General features: G+C 52.8%; 1 protein-coding gene across 1 annotated transcript in view; it reads right to left on the bottom strand.

Annotated features, from left to right (window-relative positions):
- CDH23 (cadherin-related 23) overlaps nucleotides 1-22265 on the bottom strand; it is a 413720-nt gene that overhangs the window by 335318 nt on the left and 56137 nt on the right. Inside the window, exons 3-5 of the mRNA XM_015562107.1 lie at nucleotides 10939-11081; nucleotides 10215-10262; nucleotides 10013-10105 (exon numbers count right to left, since the gene is read on the bottom strand). Of these exons, the coding sequence (XP_015417593.1) occupies nucleotides 10013-10105; nucleotides 10215-10262; nucleotides 10939-11081 (284 nt within the window). The remainder of the gene's footprint in view (nucleotides 1-10012; nucleotides 10106-10214; nucleotides 10263-10938; nucleotides 11082-22265) is intronic.

Here is a 22265-nt window from a genome sequence, read left to right as displayed (position 1 = left end):
GATGGCGGACAGGAAGACAGGAAAGCCTGGCGCTCAGAGCCTCCTGCACACGGCTGATTCCTATCACGCGGGGTCTGTGCTGGGAAGGGGGAGGCACCTCAAGGGGGAGGGGTCAAGGCAGAGGCCTCTGTGCCATTCCCTCTCAGGGGCAGGGCTGGGAGGGGGACCAGCCTGAGCCTGTGACTGTCCTGGACAAGGACGTGGCTGGGCATCGACCCTTCAGGCCGGCAGTCCCCATGCTGGGAGGTGGGCTGTCCGACTGACGAAGACAGCGAGCGGGGACGATTACAGTGTACCTAGTGATTACGGCCTGGGCGAAATCTCTCGGCTGCATGATCGCCTCTGGAGAGAAGAGTGGGCTTTTTAATAGACAGACAGGAGGCTTCCACTTAAGGTTATTATCAAGAGGGAGAGCCCAGCCCCTCCCGGCTTCCAGCCAGCGCCACAAAGTTGCAAAGTAATTAAAGGCTGCTAAGGAATCAGAGAAATTATAATAATTCCATCAACCCAGAGCTCTCTGTCTCTCCCTTGTATCCCCCCTCCTGGCTGAAAACAAGGTGGGCCAGGGAGCCTGCAAACACGTCAAAACAAGCCAATTGTGTGTGTGGGGGGGGGGGGGGGGGGGGCTCAATGTCACGGGGCTGCCAGGCCGGTCCCCAAGCTGTTCTGACAATAATTGAATTTGCTCGGGTAAGTAGAGGGGTTGAGACAAAAGCCCAGAGCCCCTGCGAACAGGAGAAAGAGCAGGGCAGGCTGATGGCCGCTGACATGCTCGCGTGGGCCCTGCGCCCTGCACCGAGGATCAGCCGATCAGGCTGCTCTCTTGGGCTTGGAGGGGCGGCAGGAGCCCAGGAGCCAGCACCGCCACCCCACCCTCACCCCCACTCTCACCCCAGTTCTAGACATCTGGCATGTGCCTCCAGCCCAGCCTGGTGGGTTCCAGAAACCATTCCCTGAGAACCTTCCAGATTGCTTCCCGTCTTCACTGATTTGCCACTGATTTACTGGGGAGCTGGGGCAAATCGTTTACCCCCTCAGGTTTTGTTAACCTTTACAGAATGTGTGGTTGGACTAAGGCACCATGACGGCCCCTCTTGTACCGGTTTTAAGGAGTCCATTTGGAATGCTCTTGGTCTATTATTAATCATTTCTAGGTGGCTCTAGTTTTATTTTTTCCCCTTTGTCATTTTCCACATGTTGCCTATCTCCTACCGGACTATAAGCTTCTTAATCACTAATACCCAACATCAGCCAATCAGTTCTCAGCAACAGATCCTACCTGTTAAGTTCCAGCGACTTCAATCAACTTTCTCAAAGCCCTCCAAGAACTTTTCGTAACCATCGGACTGCCAATCAGTTACCCTGTGTGGTGCTTCATACACGTGCTCTCACAGTAAAACTGTTACAACAACCCGATGTCTCCCCATTTTACAGATGAAGAAACTGAGGCCCTGAGAGGCTCATCAACTCCTTGCTCATGGCCTCCCCGTTTGAAGCTGGAGCTTGTGTGCATGGCTCCATCACACCACGCCGCAGGAGGCACGACCCGGCAGTGGCACGGATCCTCACACAGGAAAGCCACAGCTGGTCCAGCTGCACAGGGCCTTCTTTGACCATCCGTTCCTAAGCCTGCCCCCCCTCCACCCCGTGTCTGAGGAGACCCCACGGCCTGGAGAAAAGGGGGCTCAGGCAGAAGACCTGCCTCCTTCCTTTCACAAGCCCCACCACTGGGGAAGGGGATCGTTTAAGAGAGAGAGAGATGAAAGAGGACAGGTGACAGCTCAACAATGCAGCGGGAACCTCTAGCCGGCAGCTATCATCTCCTTCCATTTAGAGCGCGTTTATTTAAAGGGGGGCACAATACAAGGTGTCCCTCCGCGTGCCAGGGAACCGCTAATGCAGGGGACACTCCACACTCAGTTCCTGCTTCATATTCATGGCAGAGGCTCCTGCAGTCACTGCAATAGAATTATATGGGTCCCCGAAGACTCCCCGCCAGAATCGGTGAGGAAACCGATGTAATTAAGAACACTCTTACCGTTCAAACAAAATAGCAATTTTCATTACATCTGGGCTCCATCACTCTCCTGCTCCCGCGCTGTCCTCTATCCTTCATGGTGAGGGTGGGGGAGGACACCCCAGCCCTGACCACGTGCCCACGGGCATGGGATGAGGACGTGCTGCGGGGGTCACAGGGGGCCTGGGGGACTTGGCCTCACTCCCCGGGGTGCAGGAGGGAGCAAGGAGCTGCGGAGTGGCTCTGAGCTGAGCTCTTTGGCCCTGGTTTTGTGAGGCTCCATCCATTCTCTCCTGAGCACCTGAGACCAGGAGGAGGATGTTGAACCTTCCCTCAGGCAGGGAGAGCAGGGTGGCATTTACCCATGTCCGGGGTCTCCTATTTCTCAGGAACAATGTTGTGTGCACATTCGGGGGCCAAAATCTTAGAGGCTGTCTCTGGGAGTGACCTAACCCTGAAGGTCACAAGGAAAGGGTGTCACAATGACCACGGTTGGGTCCGGACCACCCGGGTAGTCCTCACTCTAGAGAGTGGGCATGAGCTCTGAGTGATGTTTCTCCACCGGACCCCAGCAGCCTGCATAAGGGTGTGTGTGACCGTCCTTAGCCCGAGTGCAAGCCCAGGGTCCCCTATCCTGGCTGCCTCAAAGCCTCATCCCTGCAACTTTGGGGAAATTCCAAGCAGACCACGGCAAAGTTGCAACGAAACACATATAAAAATGCCGAAAACAAGGAAGAACAAGACTGTGGTTCTGGTTGCAAGCATATCTGACTCTGGGGGACTTGGAGACATCAGTGAACTTGTCTTGGCCTCCGGTTTTCTCATCTCTAAAATGGAAGGACAATTCTCCCCTAACTTAAAGGGCTCTCATAGGACAAATGAAAGACGGAGTACACACTCGGATATAGAGAAGATGATATCACTTAAGTAAGTACACACACACACACCACCACCACACATACATGCACATACCATCACACAGACCCACATATATGTACACACCACTCCACATGCACGCATACAAGCACATACAGCCACACCACCATACAGACCCACATGCGCGTACACACCACACTACATACATACATGCACACACCATCACACAGACACACATACAGGCACACACCACCATATATGCACACAACACTACAAAACTATGTGCAAACAGGTGGTCCTGTTGCTTTGCCCATGTGCATATGTCACTCCACTGCTACAAGCCCAAAGCTTGCAGTCCGGACCGCTGCAGGCTATGCACCTGCCTGCTGTGAGGGAGGAGGCGTTCATCAGTTGCCGACCGACAGCAGGAGGAGACCAGCTCAAGCACAAGCACCTCAGGGTGCTCGCAGGGGCACAGAGACATGGCCCGGGGCTGCCGCCATGGGAGAACAACTGCTCTGGCTCTGGCCAGCAGGATCCAGAGCCCCTGAGATGATTTATGGGTCTTCCTCTCCCAGATCAATAGGCGAGTGGTTATAGAAGCAGAGGGGGGCACCAGGCACCATGGCCCTGAGGAATAAATTAATATGGCCTGTCAAGGGTTTGCCGCTCCTGGCAAGGGAGCCAACCCTCTCGTGAGCAGAGCTGATACCTTGGGGGAACGGCAGGCACGAGTCAGTGGGAGCCACCCGTACCCCACCTCTTGCGTCAACCTGAGGATGCAGTTTGTAAGTCACTCAGCGTCTGATGGGCACGCTTCGAGGAGGACAGCTCGGGGCACTGCTGCTGAGCCCAGCACAGCAGGTGCTAATAAGTTCGGCCAAGTCTATCTCTACATGCTCTGGGCCTCACCTGGCCACCACTCCCGGGCTCCCCACATGCCCACAGCACAGGATATGGCATGGCTGAGATTCAGGAATGGGGGGCAACAGAGGGCACCAGTGAGCACCAGCGATTAGCTCTGGGGTGTGCGGGGAGGGAAGTGCAGTGTGGATATGGGCGGAGGTGGGGGTTGCCCATGTGTGAGCACCCTCTCCCCACAGCACCAGGCCTGGCTACTCCTCCCCGCTATCCTGGATAGTGAGCAGTAAAGGGCCCCTTGCCTGGGGAAGCAAGCTGGCAAGGGCAAAGTACTTTGCACAAAGGCTCCAGCTGTCCGCCTCCCAGGGGCAGAGGGAGCAGCAGTGCTCTGCCCATTTGTGAAGTCCCCGTCCATGGGCCAGGCCCCCATCTGGGTGCAGAGGACACACAGGTGACCAAGCTCGTCCCTGCTGCGTCTGGCAGGAGAGAGAGATGTACAAACAACAACTATGGCCACAGCCATTCATTGGGCACTTACCCATACATGGTCCCCTTGGCTTTCATCCTCACAACCATTCTGTGAGGCAGGGGTAATCGCTTCCACAGAATTGCAGCTACCTGCCCAAAGCCACATAACCAGACCTGGCTCCTAATCCTGGCTCCATTCTTGACTAGCTTTGGGCAAGAAACCTCTCTGCCTCCATGCCCGCCTCTATCGCCCGGGAATAACCCTGTGACTACCACGAGATGGTGGTTAGGCTCAGTGAGTCCCCACAGGAAAAGCAGTGTCAGGCACAGAGGAAACTCTCAATAATAGCAACAACCGCATCAACGTATTATTATTATCTTAGAAATCAATTATTTTGTTTCATGGACAAATGATCACCTAGAATACTCTTCTCCCTGCTTCCCCACCCCTATGAAGGCAGTGCAGGGAATAAGTAACGTTTATCTGTCCCTGTTAAGTGATGTGGAGAGATGGTGCGACCTAGTGGAGCCCAGGTCAGATGGCCTGCGATCAGGGTCTGACCTTACTCCCAGCCAGCTTTGAGGCTCAGGCAAGGACACTCAATCTCTAAGGCCACTGTCATCCTGTCCCAGCTGCCCCCCTCCCCTCCTCCAGCCTCATCCCCACCTCACAGCTGGCCACCTGAAGCCACCAGTGACAAAGATCTATGCAGGACCCGTCTGTCACAGAGCTGAGGAGGGACCCAGGGAGCACACGTCCAGCCCAGCTTTATTTCCACGAGGTAACAGTGGGCACCTACGCGGGACACACATACGCACTCAGCCACTGTCCCTCCTTGACAGGCTCTCTCGTCAGGGGGCAGAGTTCACTTGCCTCTTTGGGAAATTCCACTATAGGAAAAGAGGCTAAAGGATCTCAGAAAGTCCATGATATTCAGAGACATAGTCATCTCTGGCGAACAAACTCCATTCATCCTATAAGGTCCCGCATCCACAGCCCCCGTGTACAGCCCGGCCACTCCTTCCACAGTCCTTCCACCCGCTGTGCACACCCACACCCTCTGCTATGCTGGCTTTCAATGCATTTAGATGTAGCTGGACATCCACTCACTTGTTGTTCTCTCTATAAAAGTACCTTCTCTGAGGATGGCAGTCTTAACCACCAGCATTTTACTGCCTATACATGAGCCGCAAACGGGGCGTAGGGCCTGTCCTGCCGCATCTGTCCCGCTCTCACAACGACCCCACAAGGCAAACACGGTTGTCCATCTCATGGATAAGAAAGCTGGGGGCCAGAGAGGTTAGGTCGCCATCCAAAGTGGCGCAGCTGGCAAAAGGCAGAGTCCTTTTTCTCTACCCTGCATGTCCAGGTCAGCTTGGAATCCCTGGGCCCTGCTCCATGGCCGAACATCCGACAGATGCGTGTGGTGCTCATTTAAAAAAAATTGAGTGGCTCGGGGCAGATGGATCAATCTGGGCTTTGATGGACGGGCGGAATTGGGTTAGGCTGGGAGAAGAAAAACACTCCAGTACTTGTTAGAACAGTACCGTGTGTGCCAGTGAGAGAAAAGAGAGACAGACAGACACAAGGACCTGACCCCTGGGCTGACGGGGCGCTCAGGGGGGGCACTACCAGAAGGTAAGTTGGGAAATGCAGGTTGAGGCCAGATGGATAAAAGCCTCGATGGCCCAGCTGAACTTGTCAGAACTTCAAGGACACGGCCATCCCTGACACTGCAAAAGGCACTCCTTGATCCTTGATTCAAGGAGCCACCTGGCATCGTCTGCCTTCTAACTCACATCCATCCTCCAGCCCAAACCCCCTGGCTCCGGGGGCAGCTCCCCGGGCACACCTGGGGAGCTGAGAGCGTGGCACCAGGAGGAGAGGGACAGGACGGGATGGGGCAGCGCTGAAGGTCAGCAAGGCGGGCACGCACCCCGAGCGGAGGTACTGAAGCAGCACTGCTGGGCACAGACACAGGCAAACACGTTTGAGCAAATTGGAACGACATAAAAGTCTATTACAGCAAATCAAACAGCAGTCAGCATGACAGCCATTAGCCTGAAATGAATACACGGGGACTTAATGAGGTCTGTCGAGGCTGGCTTGGTGAATTAAGTTGCCAATTCTAGCAGGATTTCCCTTTTCTTTACGGACTTGAAAGCATCCACGCTGCCTCGTTAGGGCTTCGACAAGTGAATTGCAGGGCCTTTCACCCTGATAAAATGGATAATTACACGGAGAACAGCTTAGAGAGGGGAGAGGGGTGGGCAAGAGGGGAACGAGAACAAACAAACCCAAACATACCTGCCTGGCTTCTCCCAAGGCAGTACCAGGGCTTCCAGAGGAAGAGGGGGCAGGAGGCAGGGGGCTGGGGCAGGTGAGCTTCTCCCAGGAAAGGGGCAGTGCCCGGCCTTGATCTGCCTCCCACTCACTCCTATTCCAGACCCGAGGACACGGGTCCCCACGGGTCATGTCTCCAGGCAGCTATGGACAGGCTGGAAGTTCTCCTCACAGACGGGCTGCCCCAGGACCTCTCAGAAACTCTGGCGGGGAGGGCGCCGGAGGTCATCCTCCAGGGCTCGCGGTCACCGGGGCAGCTTGTGAAACACGCAGCTTCCCAGGCCAGCTCGCCCCAAACTACAGATTCATAATTGCAGGGGCTTAGGAATACAGGGCGGGGCAAAGACAGGGTTACAGTCGTTCGCATGGAAAACAGCACAATATTAATAAATAACAATAGAAGAATAAACTCTCTGCTTTGATGACTCATGACTCTAAACCTACAATTGCCCACCCTGTACACCTAAACACACCCTGGAAATTCTGATGTGGTGTGTTTGGGACCCTCTGATTCCTCACTTCTCAAACAGTACCGAATGGCTTCTGAAACACACGGTGCTCCTGCTTCTGCTTGCCTAACTCCAGGGTTGGGGAGCTCAGTGCATCCTCAGGAGGGCGGGGGAGTAGAATGTGGAGCAGGTCTTATTTAGAAAGTTCTTCCTATGCAGACACAGAATTTGGCTCCTGGTAACCTGTTCCCATGCCTATCCTTGGGTTCTGAGCACAACAGATCCAAATCTATCAGGGCCCCTAGGGCTGGGGAAAGTGGAGGACGGAAGGTAAGGGATAAGGTGCAGGTGGCTGGGACGGCCAGAGAGAAGCTGAGAGCAGGGAGGCAGCCACTGGGGCTTCTCTGCCATCACCCAAGGGAAAGGAGGGGGCTTCTCCTACTGGATTCACCCTCAGATCATGGATGTTAGCCTGGTCCATGCCCTAGTTTAACAGCCATTGGAACTGAAGCCAGCAGAGGGACAGTGACAGTTCCAGAATCCCACCAACCAGTGTTAGCACAGTCAGGACTAGAGCCCAGGTGTCTTGACCTCTAGTCTCCCTCTGCCCACGATACAACACGACCTCTACTGCTCACCTTGGCAAGATTCTGTTGAAACCCACCTCCTCCTCCAGGAAGCCTGCTGAGATTTCTCTGATCACTGGCCACACCTCAGCACTGATGCATCACAGGATCTACAGTGTTCCCCTGTGTCTCTAGTGTGCATTCTCACTCTGTTCAAAACTGCAAGGCCTCTGCCACAAATCACGCTTCTCAAGGGCAGAAGCCTGGGGTTTCCAGGGTAACCTCAGTGCAAACAGGAGGCCCTGGCCTCAACTCCAGGCCAGAGGTCAGCAGGTCCTTTGCTGGTACCCAAGTTGGGGGCTGAGTCAGACAGTAAGTTCTAGCTCAGATGACCACACCAGGCAAGGACTGGCCAGTGCCAAGCCATCTCAGGTCAGGAGTGGCCCGGCCTCCACCCAGCTGGCACCATATCCCCACTGGCCACACTGAGCATCCTCGATCGAGTATCAGGCCAGCAAAGTGACCCAGGGATATTTACACGTGAGCAAGTAAACCATGCCGGCCTTTGTCCAAGGACTGTGTGTCCTTGCAGCTGGCCCCTCTCAGTGCACCCTTTCCTCATCAGATGGGCACTTTATCCTGCCTTTCTTCTGTTTTTATTAGATAAGAGGGCTGTGTCCAGAGAGGTTAAGTGACATGTCCAAAGAAACCCAGCAATCTGGGAGCAGAGCAGGGACTGAGCCGAAGGTCTCTTGCCGCTAGTTTGGCTCCTGTCCTTGCCCATCCCTCTGGCCTCCCGTGTCTCTGTGCAGTGAGAGCCTGGCACAGGGCCAAGCCCACAGCAGACACTCAATAAATATTTGTTAAACAAATGAATGATGGAAGCGGCTCTCTCCTTGGAGGCAAAGGCCTTGGAGAATCCCAGGAGATTCCAACAGGGTGGTGTTGGAGGTCATACCTCCTGGCAAGGGAAAGAAGAAGACTGGCCCCCGCCCAGGGCTGAGGAGGAGGACTGTGACCTCTTGTCCTCTTGCCATCGCTGCTGCCTGCTGCCCTGTGAGGGAAGGCAGGGGGCAGCCATGCCTGTCAGGATGGCAGCTGAGCAATGGGTCCAAGGCTCATTAACTCCGAGCCGTGCCCTTGGTTTCTGAGCCCGGGCCTGTAGTGCAGGCTGGCACGTAGAGACCCTTAATTAAATTAGGGAGGCTTCCAAATGAGAGGGGGCCCAGAGCCAAGCTGCAGTCCCAGGCACGCCGGCCACAGCTCAGGGCACCATACCCCATGCTGGGGGCCATGGGCTCTCCCTGATTATATCCTGCCCCACCAGGGGCTGGGCGTGGGAGCCTCTGTTATGTCTCCACCTGCACACTTGTCCTCACCTCCCTCTGTCTGGTATAAGCAAAGGATCCCTGGCTCACAGCTGAGCAAGAAGGGCCTGAAACAGGAACTTGAGGTGCATGAAACAAGGTCTCCTCGTCCTTGAGGGAATCCGAGGCTGTGCTGGGAGTCAGGAGGCACATCTAAGCTGTGTGACGTTGGGCAAGTAACTCTACCACTCTGAGCCTCAGCTTTCTCATCCATAAACGGAACAGATATTTTCTAAAGACTCTTCCAGTTTTCCTGATCCAATGACCTGATCCAACACAAAGGGGCTAGGACTGAAATGCCGCGGTGCCAGCCTGCTTCCCTCCAGCGGCTTCCATCTCCCATCATCCCCACCTCAGCCCCTCGCTGCTGCCCCAACCAGAGCCGTGAAGTCAGGTTTGAGGGACGTCCAGTTGGAAGCTCCATACCCACCACCTTCAAAGTCTCTGAATCGCTAACTGCCAGCCCAGAAGACTGCCACCAGCCACTGGGGAGAGGGACAACAGGCAGTGAGAATCCTGGTGCCGTGTGAGCCAGCAGCCAATTTATTAACGAACCGTTTGTAATGCGATAATTTGTACTTCTCAATTACCAGCAATGCCTGGTTTTACACGCATGCACTCATGCAAACATGCTCAGAGTACACAGACTACCCAAAGGAGCCAAGGGCCAGGGGGCAGCGGGTGATCACAGGACCAGGGAAAGTCCCTTCCTGGAACATCAGGAAGGCCTGGGGCTGCCAACCCACCTGCCCACGGCCCCCACTGGCTCTGCCCAGAAGGAAAGAGGGCACAACGCCGGTCCCTCCTAACCTCTGTCTTGTCCCTGATTCCAGCTGGAGCTGTGGGGCTGGCCCTCTCTTAGGCATGAGACTCCCACCAACCCACTCTCCTGGACAGCAGATGGGCCCATACCCTCAGAGGTGCTCAACCTGCCCAGGCAGATGCCTGAGCTGAGGTGTGGGCAGAAGAGGAAGGGTGGACATGCCCTTGCCCCAGCCGACTCTACACCCCATTCCCAGCAGCAGGTCCCCAATGTGCCCCAAGTGTGACCCAGCGGCTCCTACCTCAGGGATGCGGACACTGTAGGGCTGATTGTGAAATGTGGGCGCATTGTCATTCACGTCCCCGACCTGGATGTTCACCTTCCGCGTGATCACCTGGCAAGAGAAGGGGGGGGTCAGTGCTGGCTTTAACCATTAGCTGCTTTCCACCCAAGGGGCCCAGAACAATCCTCCCAGGGCAGCAGGGGCTTCCGGGGATACTCACCCCCTGGTGGTCACTGACGGAGAACTCCACTGTGAACTCCGATTTGGTCTGAAAGAAAGGAAAGGGAGGGGGAGTGGAGTTAGAAAGGTGTGCTGAGCTCCCGGGCCCTGGTGGGGCTGGTCTGAGACTGGGTACCCAAAGGCTTCCCTAAAAAACCAGCATTTCCCCCTTGGGTTGGGGAAGCAGGTTCAGAATACGGATTCTTCCCATAAAAGAGCAACAGACTGGAAGTCAAGAGTCGGGTTCTAATGTGGACTCTGCCTTTGAATTGCCGTGTGATCTTGAACAAGTCACTAGACACTTCTGTGGCCACTTCCTCAAATGGAAGGAGAAAGGGGGTTGGGGGTTTTGTCCAAGCTCTTACCTTAATTTGCGAAGGGCTACAGAGTCATCCACTTCTGCGTGGTTTAGGGGGACATTTGCTAGGGCAGGAGTAGACTTATATACCCCATGGAGCCCCCATTCTACAGGGGATGAAGCCAGGATCGCTGTCCCTCTTGCCTACCCAATGTTGTCCTTCACTTGGAGATACCCCCAACCCCCTTCCAACCCCAAGTCCAGCACTGCCTCTTGAAGCGGGACCCTATTCAGGCAGGAAGATGCTGCTTCAGGCTCAGGATGGGGCCTCAGAGAAACACCCCTAAAAGGTGATGACCCATCCTCCCCCAGGGTCTGTTCCTGCCCTCTGGGAAAGGCCTGAGGCAGGGGTCTGGGCAGGGCATACCTCTCTGTCCAGTGGCTGCCGGAGCCACACCACTCCTGTGTCAGGCTCCACAGCAAAGAAGCGGGAGGCCTCCTCACCAGACACGCCAAACACCAGCGGGTCATTGTCCATGTCTCGGGCCAGCAACTGGGTCACAGAGGAACCTGGAGTATCCACGGGAGAAAGCAGAAGGCACAAAGAGGAGGTCAGTCCGTCCCTCACACCTTGCTCAGGTCGCTGAATCCCAGGAGGAGCAGCCGCCCAGAGATCCCCGGCAGGACACTGACTACTGCAAGCCATCATGTGTCCCAGGCTCTGACCCAGGCTCCCCTGGCCACAGGTCGCAGTGTGTACATGCCTATAACAGGAAAACAGCATTTGCCATGTTCTGGGTGTGTCATGGAAAGCTGTGACTTCTGCCTGCCCCCCTCCCTTCTAATTTTAATTTGGAGGCTCCCTTCTCCAAGTGGCTCAGATGAGAACAGGGGCCCAAACTCCCAATTCTAATGTGCCAAGATGGGCACATAACCCAGCCCTAGCCAATCAGAGCGTTCCATCTTACCGGTCACAATGATTGGCTCAGGGATAAGCACGTGACCCAAGCTAGCCAATCAAAGCTAACCTGGGACTTGTGCTGGAACTATTGAGAAAGAGGAGCTTTCCTGCCACTGGGGTTGCTAAAGTGGCACTGCTGGCAGCCGTCTTTGGCACCACACAGGAAGAGCCTACTTGAGAAAAGGCCAACAGGAGGAAAACAGAGGCAAATTGTGCATGGAGAGAGATCCCTGATGGTGTGAGGGTCTGCAGCCAGATGTGCCTGCTATTAGCTCCATCCTTGGGACTTCTCAGCTATATGAACTAATAAATCCCCTCCACCCGCGCACACACACACTTTTTTTTTTCCTGCCTGAGTCAATTGAGCTGGATTTTAGTCTTTTGCAAATGGAAGCAACCTTTATAATTCAGGATATTTTGCAAAACCTGCCATTCATTCGACAGTGACTAGGTGCTGGGCTGTGGTAAGCACTGGACACACAGAGGTTAGTTCCCAGCCTCCAGGAACTCCCGTCTAGCACTGGGTGGCGAGATCTAGTTCTTGTTCCCAAGGAAAAGATCGAGTGTCACCCTTCACCAGGAAACGAAGCCCAGACCAGAATTCACTGTGAGCACCAGGATCCTGGCCTAAAGGCTGCCTAAGAAGTCCCAGTGCAAGGTATCATCTCTGGGGGTTACAGCCCCTCCTCCCCACCCCGAACGGGCAGCCTTCGATAGGCTGACAAACCACCCTGGTGTGTCCAGGACAGAGGCAGAGCACATACTAAACCCAGGAGGTCCCAAGCAACTAGATCATCTGGTCATCTTAGCTTCAGGAGGTCCGCATACCTCCAGGAAGCGTGCAAACTGTTAGGAGTCTGCAGAATGACAGTGTCATTTTGTGCAGAGACAGTCTATAGCAATGGTTCTCAACCTGTGAGTCGTGACCCCTTTGGGGGTCGAACGACCCTTTCACAGGGGTCGCCTAAGACCATCGGAAATCACATATATAATTACATATTGTTTTTGTGATTAATCATTATGCTTTAATTATGTTCAATTTGTAACAATGAAAATACATCCTGCCTATCAGATATTTACATGACGATTCATAACAGTAGCAAAATTACAGTTATGAAGTAGAAACGAAAATAATTTTATGGTTGGGGGTCACCACAACATGAGGAGCTGTATTAAAGGGTCGCGGCATTAGGAAGGTTGAGAACCACCGGTCTATAGTCTTCGTCTGACTCTCAAAGGACTAATTAAATTAGAACCATGGCCTTGGGCAAATCATTTCTTTCTAAGCTTCAGTTTACCCTATAAAATGGGATAGATACTTTTCTGCAAATACCGACTCTCAAATTTATTGAGTAGCTCTAGCTGATCAAGCTAATAAGTAAGGAGGGATTCCAAACTCTGGGAATGTTATCTAGAAAAGAACACGAATGAGCTTTTCTAGGCAAACTTTGAAAAGGACAGTTCCAACATGACAATGATAGCTAACATTTCTGAACACTAACCACACTCCAGACACTGGGCTAAAGGATTTCCGCGTACCATATAATTCAGACCTTACTATTACTCTCCCCATTTAACTGGTAAGGTAACAAGGAGTAATTAAGTAATTTACAACAACCACAAAGTTACGAATGGCAGAGCTGGAATCAAAGCCTGGGCACTCGGGCCGAGTCCACATTTGTTACCACAACTTTACACTTCACAACACTAGGTCTGTGAACTGAAGATTCAGGACTTCCAGACGTGACCCTATCAGACCCCTCACTCAGGGGTGGGAAGCATCTAGCCTGTGGGCCATAAAAGGCCCTCGAAATCATTTGCTCTGGCCCTGCCAAGGCAACTACAGGCGGGACTTAAAGTTCAACAAATCTAGACGCTTTTTTCATAGCAACATAAATTTATATTAAGTGAATTATATTAAGCAAATGATGTTATAAATATCCATATGGTCCTTGGCAGAAAAAAAGGTTCCCCACCCCTGCCTTAACTGGAAGCCCAGCACTTGAAAAAAGAAGATATGGAGCAACCACTGGACTGTCATGACATGCCAGACACAGTGCCAGGCCCATTCACAATTCCTCCCAGCAGCTCTGTTTGGTAGTCATCACTATACCCATTCTACAGATTAGGAACTTGAGGCCCAGAGAGGCAAAACCGTCTCTCCATGGTCACATAGCAGGGCAGGACATGGCAGCATCCAAGGTGATGTCAGGAGGTGAGAAGCAGGTGATGCTGGGAGGAGGTGAGAAGTGGGAGAAGGAGGAATGAAATCAGGGAACAGAGTTGAAACAACCTGAGAGACTTCTGGGGGAACCCAATCTTCCCATTTTAAAGATGGAGAAGCTAAATGTATTTAGCAGTTTTCCTAAAGTACGATGATGAGCAACAGAGTCAGGACCCGAACCCAAGTTTCCAGACTTTCAGACTCCTGGTACAGTGCTCTTTCTAGATGAGGAAGGAGTAGGTATGTGAAGTCACAGAGAAACCAAGCACACCTTCCCAAAGCATCTGTGCTGCTCGGTGACAAGCAGCTATTTTACACTAAAGCAAAGGGGAATATATTGGGAACACAATGTGACAATTTATTTCTAAAGACACAACCTAAAACTGAAAAAGACTTTCCAATCTCCCCCAGATTTCCAGGGATACACATTTCCTCTTCATCACCCTCAAGGGTCCTTCAGTGGCAAAGTTTGTGGAACACTGAGTTACTTCCTGATACCTTGGGGAAATTCACATGAGGAAACCGAGGCCCATCAGGGCCCTGCTTATCCACAGTGCACAACCAAGTCATGGTAGCCCCCTTGGACTAAACACCTCACCTGCCAACCTCCTCCAGGGCTCAGCCCAGGAGGTGGATGGGGCCAAGCTCCGGCCAGCCAATGGGATTCTGGGAAAGCCACACTGACCCTCCAGCCAAGATCGCACTACTCGGCCCAATACCCCAAATGGCTCTCTGAGGCCCGAAGCTCAGCCCTCCCAAGAAAGAGGGGTGGGGGACTGGGCAGGACAGATATGGGGCCATCAGCTGCTGTCACCCACCCTGTAATTTCCTGGACTTTTCTCCATTTTCCCCTCAATTATGTGCTGCTCAAAATGGTCCTTTTCGGTTTCTCCACGGCTTGTGCCTGCTCACGCCTTCTTTGTGTCCCAGGTAATTGCTAGTGACCTTTTCTAAGTGTACTAATTAAAGGTACCGATTTAATATTATATTTAAGACAAGACACCCTGCAATTTTCCAGCTGGGCACATCTCCCCTGCCAGCGCTGCTCTGCCACTCTGCAGAGCTGGGCATAGCTCTGTCTCTAGGACGGAGGCCTTGTTTCCACCAGGGCAGCTTCCAGCAACCTCTGTTGTACCATCCATACAGAAACAAAAAAGGCCAAGATGAGGGGCCCAACTGCAGCCCAGGGCACAGAGAAGCAGCCACTCAGGAGACCCCTCCCTGACCGCGCGACCTGGAGAGCACATGCCACTCTGGGGTTGTTTCCCACTCGAGAAACAGGCAGTGTACCCTGCAACCCGGGCTGGGCAGCGCCTAGAGTTCGTTTGTTCCTTCCTTTCTTGTGGTAAAATGCATATAAATGTATCATTTAAGCCAGCCATGGGCAAACTACAGCCCGCGAGCCGGATCCGGCCCGTTTGAAATGAATAAAACTAAAAAACAAAACAAAAACCGTACCCTTTTATGTAATGATGTTTACTTTGAATTTATATTAGTTCACACAAACACTCCATCCATGCTTTTGTTCCGGCCCTCCGGTCCAGTTTAAGAACCTATTGTGGCCCTCGAGTCAGAAAGTTTGCCCACCCCTGATTTAAGCCATGTAAACTGTATAATTCACAGTGTGTTTCCAGAATACTTGCATCACCCCAAAAGGAAACCCCCTACCCATTAAGCAGACACTCCCCCACCCTCCTCTCCTAGCCCATGTCAACCACTAACCCTCTGTCTGTCTATGGATCAGCCTGGTTTGGATATTTTGAATCATATGTGGTCTCTGTGTCCAGCTTCTTTCACTCAGCATATGTTTCCAAGGTTCATCCAAGTTGTAGCATGTATGAGTACTTGCTCCCTTTTCATGGCTCTATGGATAAACCACATTTTGTTTATCCCTTCATCAGCGGATGGACATTCGGGCTGTTTCCACCTTTTGGGTATTGTGCACAGGGCTGCTATAAACATCTGTGGACGAGGTTTTATTGGAACACTTGCTTTCAGTTCTTTTGGGTATCAACCTGGGAGTGGAATTGCAGAGTTTTATGGTAATTCTACATTTAACTTATTGAGGAACCACCAAATTGTTTTCCACAGCAGTTGCCCCATTTACATTTCTACCAGTAATAGATGAGGCCGTATGAGGAGAATCAGCAATTCGCAGGGGCACGGTGCCCCCTGCATGGGGAGAGATGGGAGCTGGACGGCACTGCAGAGCAGGTGCTATTGGCACCACGCCCACCATGTCTTGCATAACCATGATCACACACACCTGCCCAATCTCCCACTGCCGGCCTGGGGCTCTCACCATCACAACTGCTCCACGCATCCACAGGACAGACCAGAAGTGCCAGGAAACTGTCCCTGGGGGCAGCACTCAAGGAATGACCAACGAAGACTGTGGATAAACGCCCCCCGACTCCTTTACCTCTCAGGGGTTGGCTCAGAGGTCATGTTCTACGCAGGCTCTTAGTGGCCCCAATGGGACTCAGCTCCAGTTCTCACTCTGGTGACGCGGTTGATATGCATCTGTATGGCTCCCTCCCCTTCCTTGTCTCAGGTCCTCACTCCCCACCTGTGTTTCCTGGAATTCTCTCTCCAATAAACTCTTTGTACTTGGGTCCTCATCACAACGTCTGCTTCCGGGGGAACCCACATGAGACGCTCCCTAAGACCTTGGCATCCGACTCATCCAGGGAGCTTGTTACAATACAGATTCCTAGGCCCCACTGACCCAGTTGGCTGGTAGAGGGGAGCCCAGAATGTTAACTTGTAAATAGTAGTCTCTACTCTTCCTGCAAGAAACTCTGATACAAGCCAGGTTTTGAAGTCCTGAAACTTGTTTATGGCAGAACGATATTCAAATATTTAACAGCGGGCACAATACAGGCATCAAACAGTCAGAGGGCGCTGGCCGTAAACAACTGGACAGGTGAGAACTGCCTGTACGGCAGCCTGGTTTATGGCTCACATTTTAGATGCAAAGGAAAGCTCCTCGGGCCTCGGGTGATTTAAAGGCTCAGCCTTAGGGCTCTTGGCTCAATAGAGCTGCAGGAGGGCTCGCTGCTTTTCACCTCCCTGCTCTCACAGGGAAGGGCCACCCAGTGCGGCCAGCTAGCCTTCCACTGTGTGCCACGCCAGGCCAGGCTGGCCCCAGCTTAACCTCACGGGTGGAAAGTGGAACTTTAAAGAACTGAAATAGGCCCTAACAGGTTTGGCTCAGTGGATAGAGCATCAGCCTGTGGACTGAAGGGTCCCAGGTTCAATCCCGGTCAAGGGCATGTACCTTGGTTGTGGGCACATCCCCAGCATGCAGGAGGTGGCTGATTGATGTTTCTAACTCTCTATCCCTCTCCCTCTCTGTAAAAAAATCAATAAAATATATTTTAAAAAATAAAGAACTGAAATCGCTATACACCCATGTTCACAGCAGCAGTACTCACAATAGCCAAAGGGTGAGAGTAACCCAAGTGCCCCTGGATGATGGAATGGAGAACCAGAATGTGGTATGTACATGCAATGGAATATTACTCAGCCTAAACAAGGAAGGAAATCCTGGCACGTGCTCCAACATGGATGAACCTTTCACATGCCGCTAAGCGAAATAAGTGAGTCACAAAAAGACAAATACTGCCTGATTCCACCTCCCTGGAATTCAGAGAGACAGGAAATAGAAGGGCAGTTGCCAGGGGCTCAGGAAAGTGGCAACAGGAGTTGTTTTATGGGCACAGAGTGTCAGTTTTGCAAGATGAAAAGAGTTTTGGAGGCTGGTTGCACAACAATGTGAATAAACTTAACACGAATGAACCGCAGGTTTAAAAATGGTTACGATGGTAAATTTTATGTTATGTGTATTTTACAATTAAAAATATCAAAATTTACCTGGCCAGTGTTGCTCAGTGGTTGAGCATTGACCTATCAACCAGGAGGTCAAGGTTCAATTCCCAGTTGGGGCATATGCCTGGGTTTGGGACTCGATTCCCAGTAGGGAGCGTGCAGGAGGCAGCCAATCAATGATTCTCTCTCATCATTGATGTTTTGATCTCTCTCTCTCCCTCTCCCTTCCTCACTGAAATCAATAAAAATATATTAAAGACAAAAAACAAAAAAAAACTTAAATCATGTCCAAAGTCCTAGCCCAGGACCACACACACCTCCCACTGGCTCTCCTACAGGCTCCCCAGGCTTACCTTTCTCAGCCCCATGGTCGTCTTTCTGTTCCTGAACAGTTGGCGGCTGCCTCAGGGCCTTTGCCCTGGCTGTGCTGAGAATGCTCCAACCTGCGGTCACTACATGCTGCTCCCTGTTCCTCTCTCAGACCAAGAATGGCCATCTCAGAGGGGCTTTCCTCCTACACTGGATCACACGGAATCTATGTGAAGAGGCATCTGTCTCTCTCTCTGTGCCCCGCACCCTGAGGTACTGTCTTCACAGCCCTCCCTTCCCTGGGCTGATCTTGTTTATTCACATGATTTGACTGCCTCTCTCAAGACCCTGAAGCAGCGGCCTGGCCCGTCATGTTCCCTATTCACAGGGGCAGGTGTATCGCTAAGCTAACCTAGGGGCTGGCATCCATCCCTGAGGCATCCATACAGAGTCAGTGGGGAAATGAATGAATCCTGCCAACTGCCTGGAGGTGTTAGAAGAAGACAGCCTCCAAAAGTCATGAAACTCTCTGAGCCGCGACGAGAGGAGAGAGTATAGCAAGTTAATTCTTAATTATGTACACTAATGGACAGGAAAAAGCCTGGCTAATCAAAGCCTCATAATGCCCGAGCAGGAGCACTTGGCTTCGGATGCAGGCAGAATAATAGCTGGGCGCTGGCTGAGCCCCAGTCTCTAAGGAACTGGCCCCGCACCTCCTCAGGAAGCCCAATAGCCCAGCCTGGGACAGTATACCCTGTCCTGGAGTCCAGGGGCTCAGGGTGGAATGGGGTCTGCTCAGGGGGCTGCAAATGCTCCTGAGCGGTGAGGATTGGCAACATGTCCCTCCCATGGTGGCCTCAGTCCCTGAGCAGCAGGCTACATCCATCTTCCAGGCAAGGGGTGGGCAATCACAGCTTCCCCTGCAGCCCTGCTGGGCCCACGCTGATGGCCGAGATGACCGTTATTACTATTATTGTTGTTATTTGCTGGGATTGCTGCCTCGTGTGCTCCTGGAGAGCTGAATCATTGGCTGCTAGACTCAGGGTGGGCCAAAACTCGGGCAGGGCAGTAGCAGGCTGCAAGGCTTGCTACTTCTTCTGGGTGGGGGAAGGCTGAAAGCTGTGTTTGTTCCCCCAACACAAAGAGGGTGGTGCTACAGAATGGAGAAAGAGTAAGGAGAATCCACCATGCCTACTCCTGGCAGCAACATCTTCTTAGAGCAGACTCTGGTAATGCCACACCCCCTTAGACCCTCCCACTCCCCCACGGTTCCCACAGAATGAAAACCCAGTTCCTTACCATGATGGCCAATGCTGCTCCTGCCTGACCTCCCTTGGCTCCCTGGCCAGTCACGTTCTCACGGCAGCCCTGGGCTCAGCCAGCCAGACTGCTCTCCGCCCTCCAGCACACCGCAGCGTCTACACCTGCGCTGCTGCTGTTCCTTCAGCCTCAAAGACCCTTCCTCCTCTCACTGCCTCGCAAATCCCAGTCATCCTCAAACGCCACCTCGGTCACAAGTTCTCTCTTCTCTGTGCTCCCTGACCCGTTGTTTGTACCTCTGCACAGCAGGGAGAGGCCATCACCCCTGGAAGATGGAGACTGCTGTTCTGGGACATGCTTGGCAAATCTTCCCAGCCCTCTAGGATTAACGACGGCACCTCTCTTGAGGCCAACCAGCTGGTAGGTCATGCCTTGCCCATGCAGACATTACTAATCAATCACAGCTCCCTTTTCTGTTGATTATCAGACCTATATCCCACCTCAGAACCCTTCACAGCACTGGGTTCTATGCAGTCACGACTAATCAATCCTAATAGGCATGTGAGAACAAACTTTCTGCAGGGTGACCTAAAAGGACTTCACATCAGCCCTGATTTGCTTCCCTTCCTACCCAGGGGCCAAAGATCTTCTAGGGCCAAGCTCTGCCCCTGTCAGGCTCAGGGCATTTCAGAGGGAGAGAGTCAGGCTTGACGTCTACAGGCAAGCTCAGAAATAGGGACTAGTTATGGCTAAAGAGAGAACCAAAAAGTAAAGCTCCTTCTCATTTTGCAGAGGGAGTGTCAGAGGTCCCGGCTGGGAGATGGCTGCTGGGAGATGGGGCTGCTCATTGGTGAGTTGAGCCAAGGGGTAGCAGATGGCAGGCCCCAACCCCAACCCCAGATTACAGGTCAGGGGTTATGACCAGGTCTTTTTGAGACTAACCATTCTGGCTCCCCAGTGGCATCGGGCCTTCTGCAGTCCCCCACCCCCATCAGGAGGGAAAACCACCCTCCTCCTCCCGGTCCGGAGGGGCCTGGCTGCTCTGGCCTGGTCTCTGCCAGAGCCAGGTGCTCCTGCCCTCCCCTCTCCCCGGGGATGAGCCCCCAGAGCCTGGGCCGGCCTCGGAGCCTGCATCTCATTTGTCTTTCCTCTGGGATAAGACAGGCCAGTTAAGTGCCTTGATTCCTGGGAATAATCTCATTTGTCTTAGGTTCCCGCTTCCCGCTCTCCTGCCTTCAGTCAGGCTCCTTCCCTCTAGTTACCCTGGATCTTGAACTTGATTTGACCTCAGGGGAACTTTTTTCCTGGTGTCCTAGACCCTGCCTACATGCACCTAGAGCAGTGGTTCTCAACCTTCTGGCCCTTTAAATACAGTTCCTCATGTTGTGGCCCAACCATAAAATTATTTTCGTTGCTACTTCAGAACTGTAATGTTGCTACTTTTATGAATCGTCATGTAAATATCTGATATGCAGGATGGTCTTAGGCGACCCCTGTGAAAGGGTCGTTCGACCGCCAAAGGGGTCGCGACCCACAGATTGAGAACTGCTGACCTAGAGGAAGCCAGAGTGAGATCTGGCCCCGACCCCTATCTCCTGAGACGCAGGTGGCCTCCCTGCCCTGCACTGACAACACCCTCATCAGAAAACCCTGGCCCTGGATAAAGGGAGCTGTCTGTCTCCAAAACCAAAGGCCACCGGCACGCTCTCGCTCCTGCAGCTCAGTCCACCGGAGGAGACACATGACTGAAGGGAAAGGAAACTAGCACGCGCTAAGCCCCTGTGGGCGTTCAGAGCAAGCCGACCAAAGATGCGCTTCTGTGCTGTGGGGACTGCTCTGAGCTGAAGGCAATTTCAGTTCCAGGCTCAAGAGAACCTGAAGAGCTACCTAGAAGACCCTGAACTAAGGGCCTTGACCATCTAAGAGATGATCAGATAATCTTCTGACCCACCTCTGTGGCAGGGGAAACTTTTATTTACTAAATGTATGCTCTTCTTCTCATCCTGCAAGGACTCTGAACCCCAAGGCGCATCCCCTCATCCCAGCTCAGGATGTCTTATACACCTACATCCCTCTTTCTATCTCTGAACCTCTCCTGCCCGTGGGGTCTCTGCTTCTCTCATGGATGCGGAGTTCCCATAATAATGTTTTAAATGTGGTGATTTTCTCTTGCTCATCGGTCTCATGTGTATCTGAACCTTGAGGGTAGAGGAAAGTTTGTTCTGCCCTCACACCAGGCACTATGCTCTATGGATGTCCTTCTCTATCATCCAATTCTTACAATGGCCTTTGGAGATGGGTGAGTGTCCCCACTATACATTGAGAAAACCAAGACTTGCAGCAATAAAGTGACCTACCCAAGGTCATACAGCTAGGAGGTGGCAGGGCAAGGATTTGAGCCCTTCTGCTAGCCCCACAAAGCTGACCCCCATGAAGACCCCAGGTCCCTCTCCTGTTTGAGGCTGCTCTGGACCCCTGGGTTACTCGGCTGACCTGAAGGTGAGCACTTTTGAGGCAGGGACTGTAGGGGGGTCCCCTCTATCACCCTGGCTTTCCACAGGCCACGCATCACATGGTGAGTTCCAGCAACATGGTGATTTACTCTTGAGAGTCAGAGAGAAAAGTGGTTGGCCAAAGGGACAAGCTAATTCACCAGAGAAGGAGACACTAAACAGAGGAGGATGATATAAACCCGGAGGCTCTGGTGGTGAGGAATAGAAGCCAATGTTGTTTTAAATTAATAAAGCACAAGAGAAAAGATGAGACATTAAATACCAATATTTGAGGGACCGGGCCCTGAGTCTCAGAAACCTGAAGCTGTCCTGCTTCTGGCACCGCATAGCAAACAAGAGCCATCACTGCCAAGGGCTGCCGAGCCTGGCAGCAGACACCAACGTGCTCTAAGCCCCTATAACCTAAGGCGTCACAGAGAGGTTAAGCTACTTGCCTGAAGTCACACAGTAGCACATGGCAGAGCAGAGGTTGTTCAGTGACCTTCCCAATCCCATGCCACCATTACAGTCCTTCATTCACTGGACAAGCTCCCGATCTGCCCCGGGCACTGCTCTGGGCACTGGTGATACAACAAGGAACAAAACAGACAGAAGCCCCTCCCTCCTGGCGCTCACATTCAGTGGACAGACCTTCACTGCCATAGGCCACACGCTCT

This window comes from Myotis davidii, unplaced genomic scaffold (genome assembly GCF_000327345.1).
Source record: "Myotis davidii unplaced genomic scaffold, ASM32734v1 scaffold134, whole genome shotgun sequence".
Taxonomy (NCBI): Eukaryota; Metazoa; Chordata; class Mammalia; order Chiroptera; family Vespertilionidae; genus Myotis; species Myotis davidii.
The sequence above is the reverse complement of the archived record's forward strand: the minus strand, read 5'-3'. Positions and strand labels throughout refer to the sequence as shown.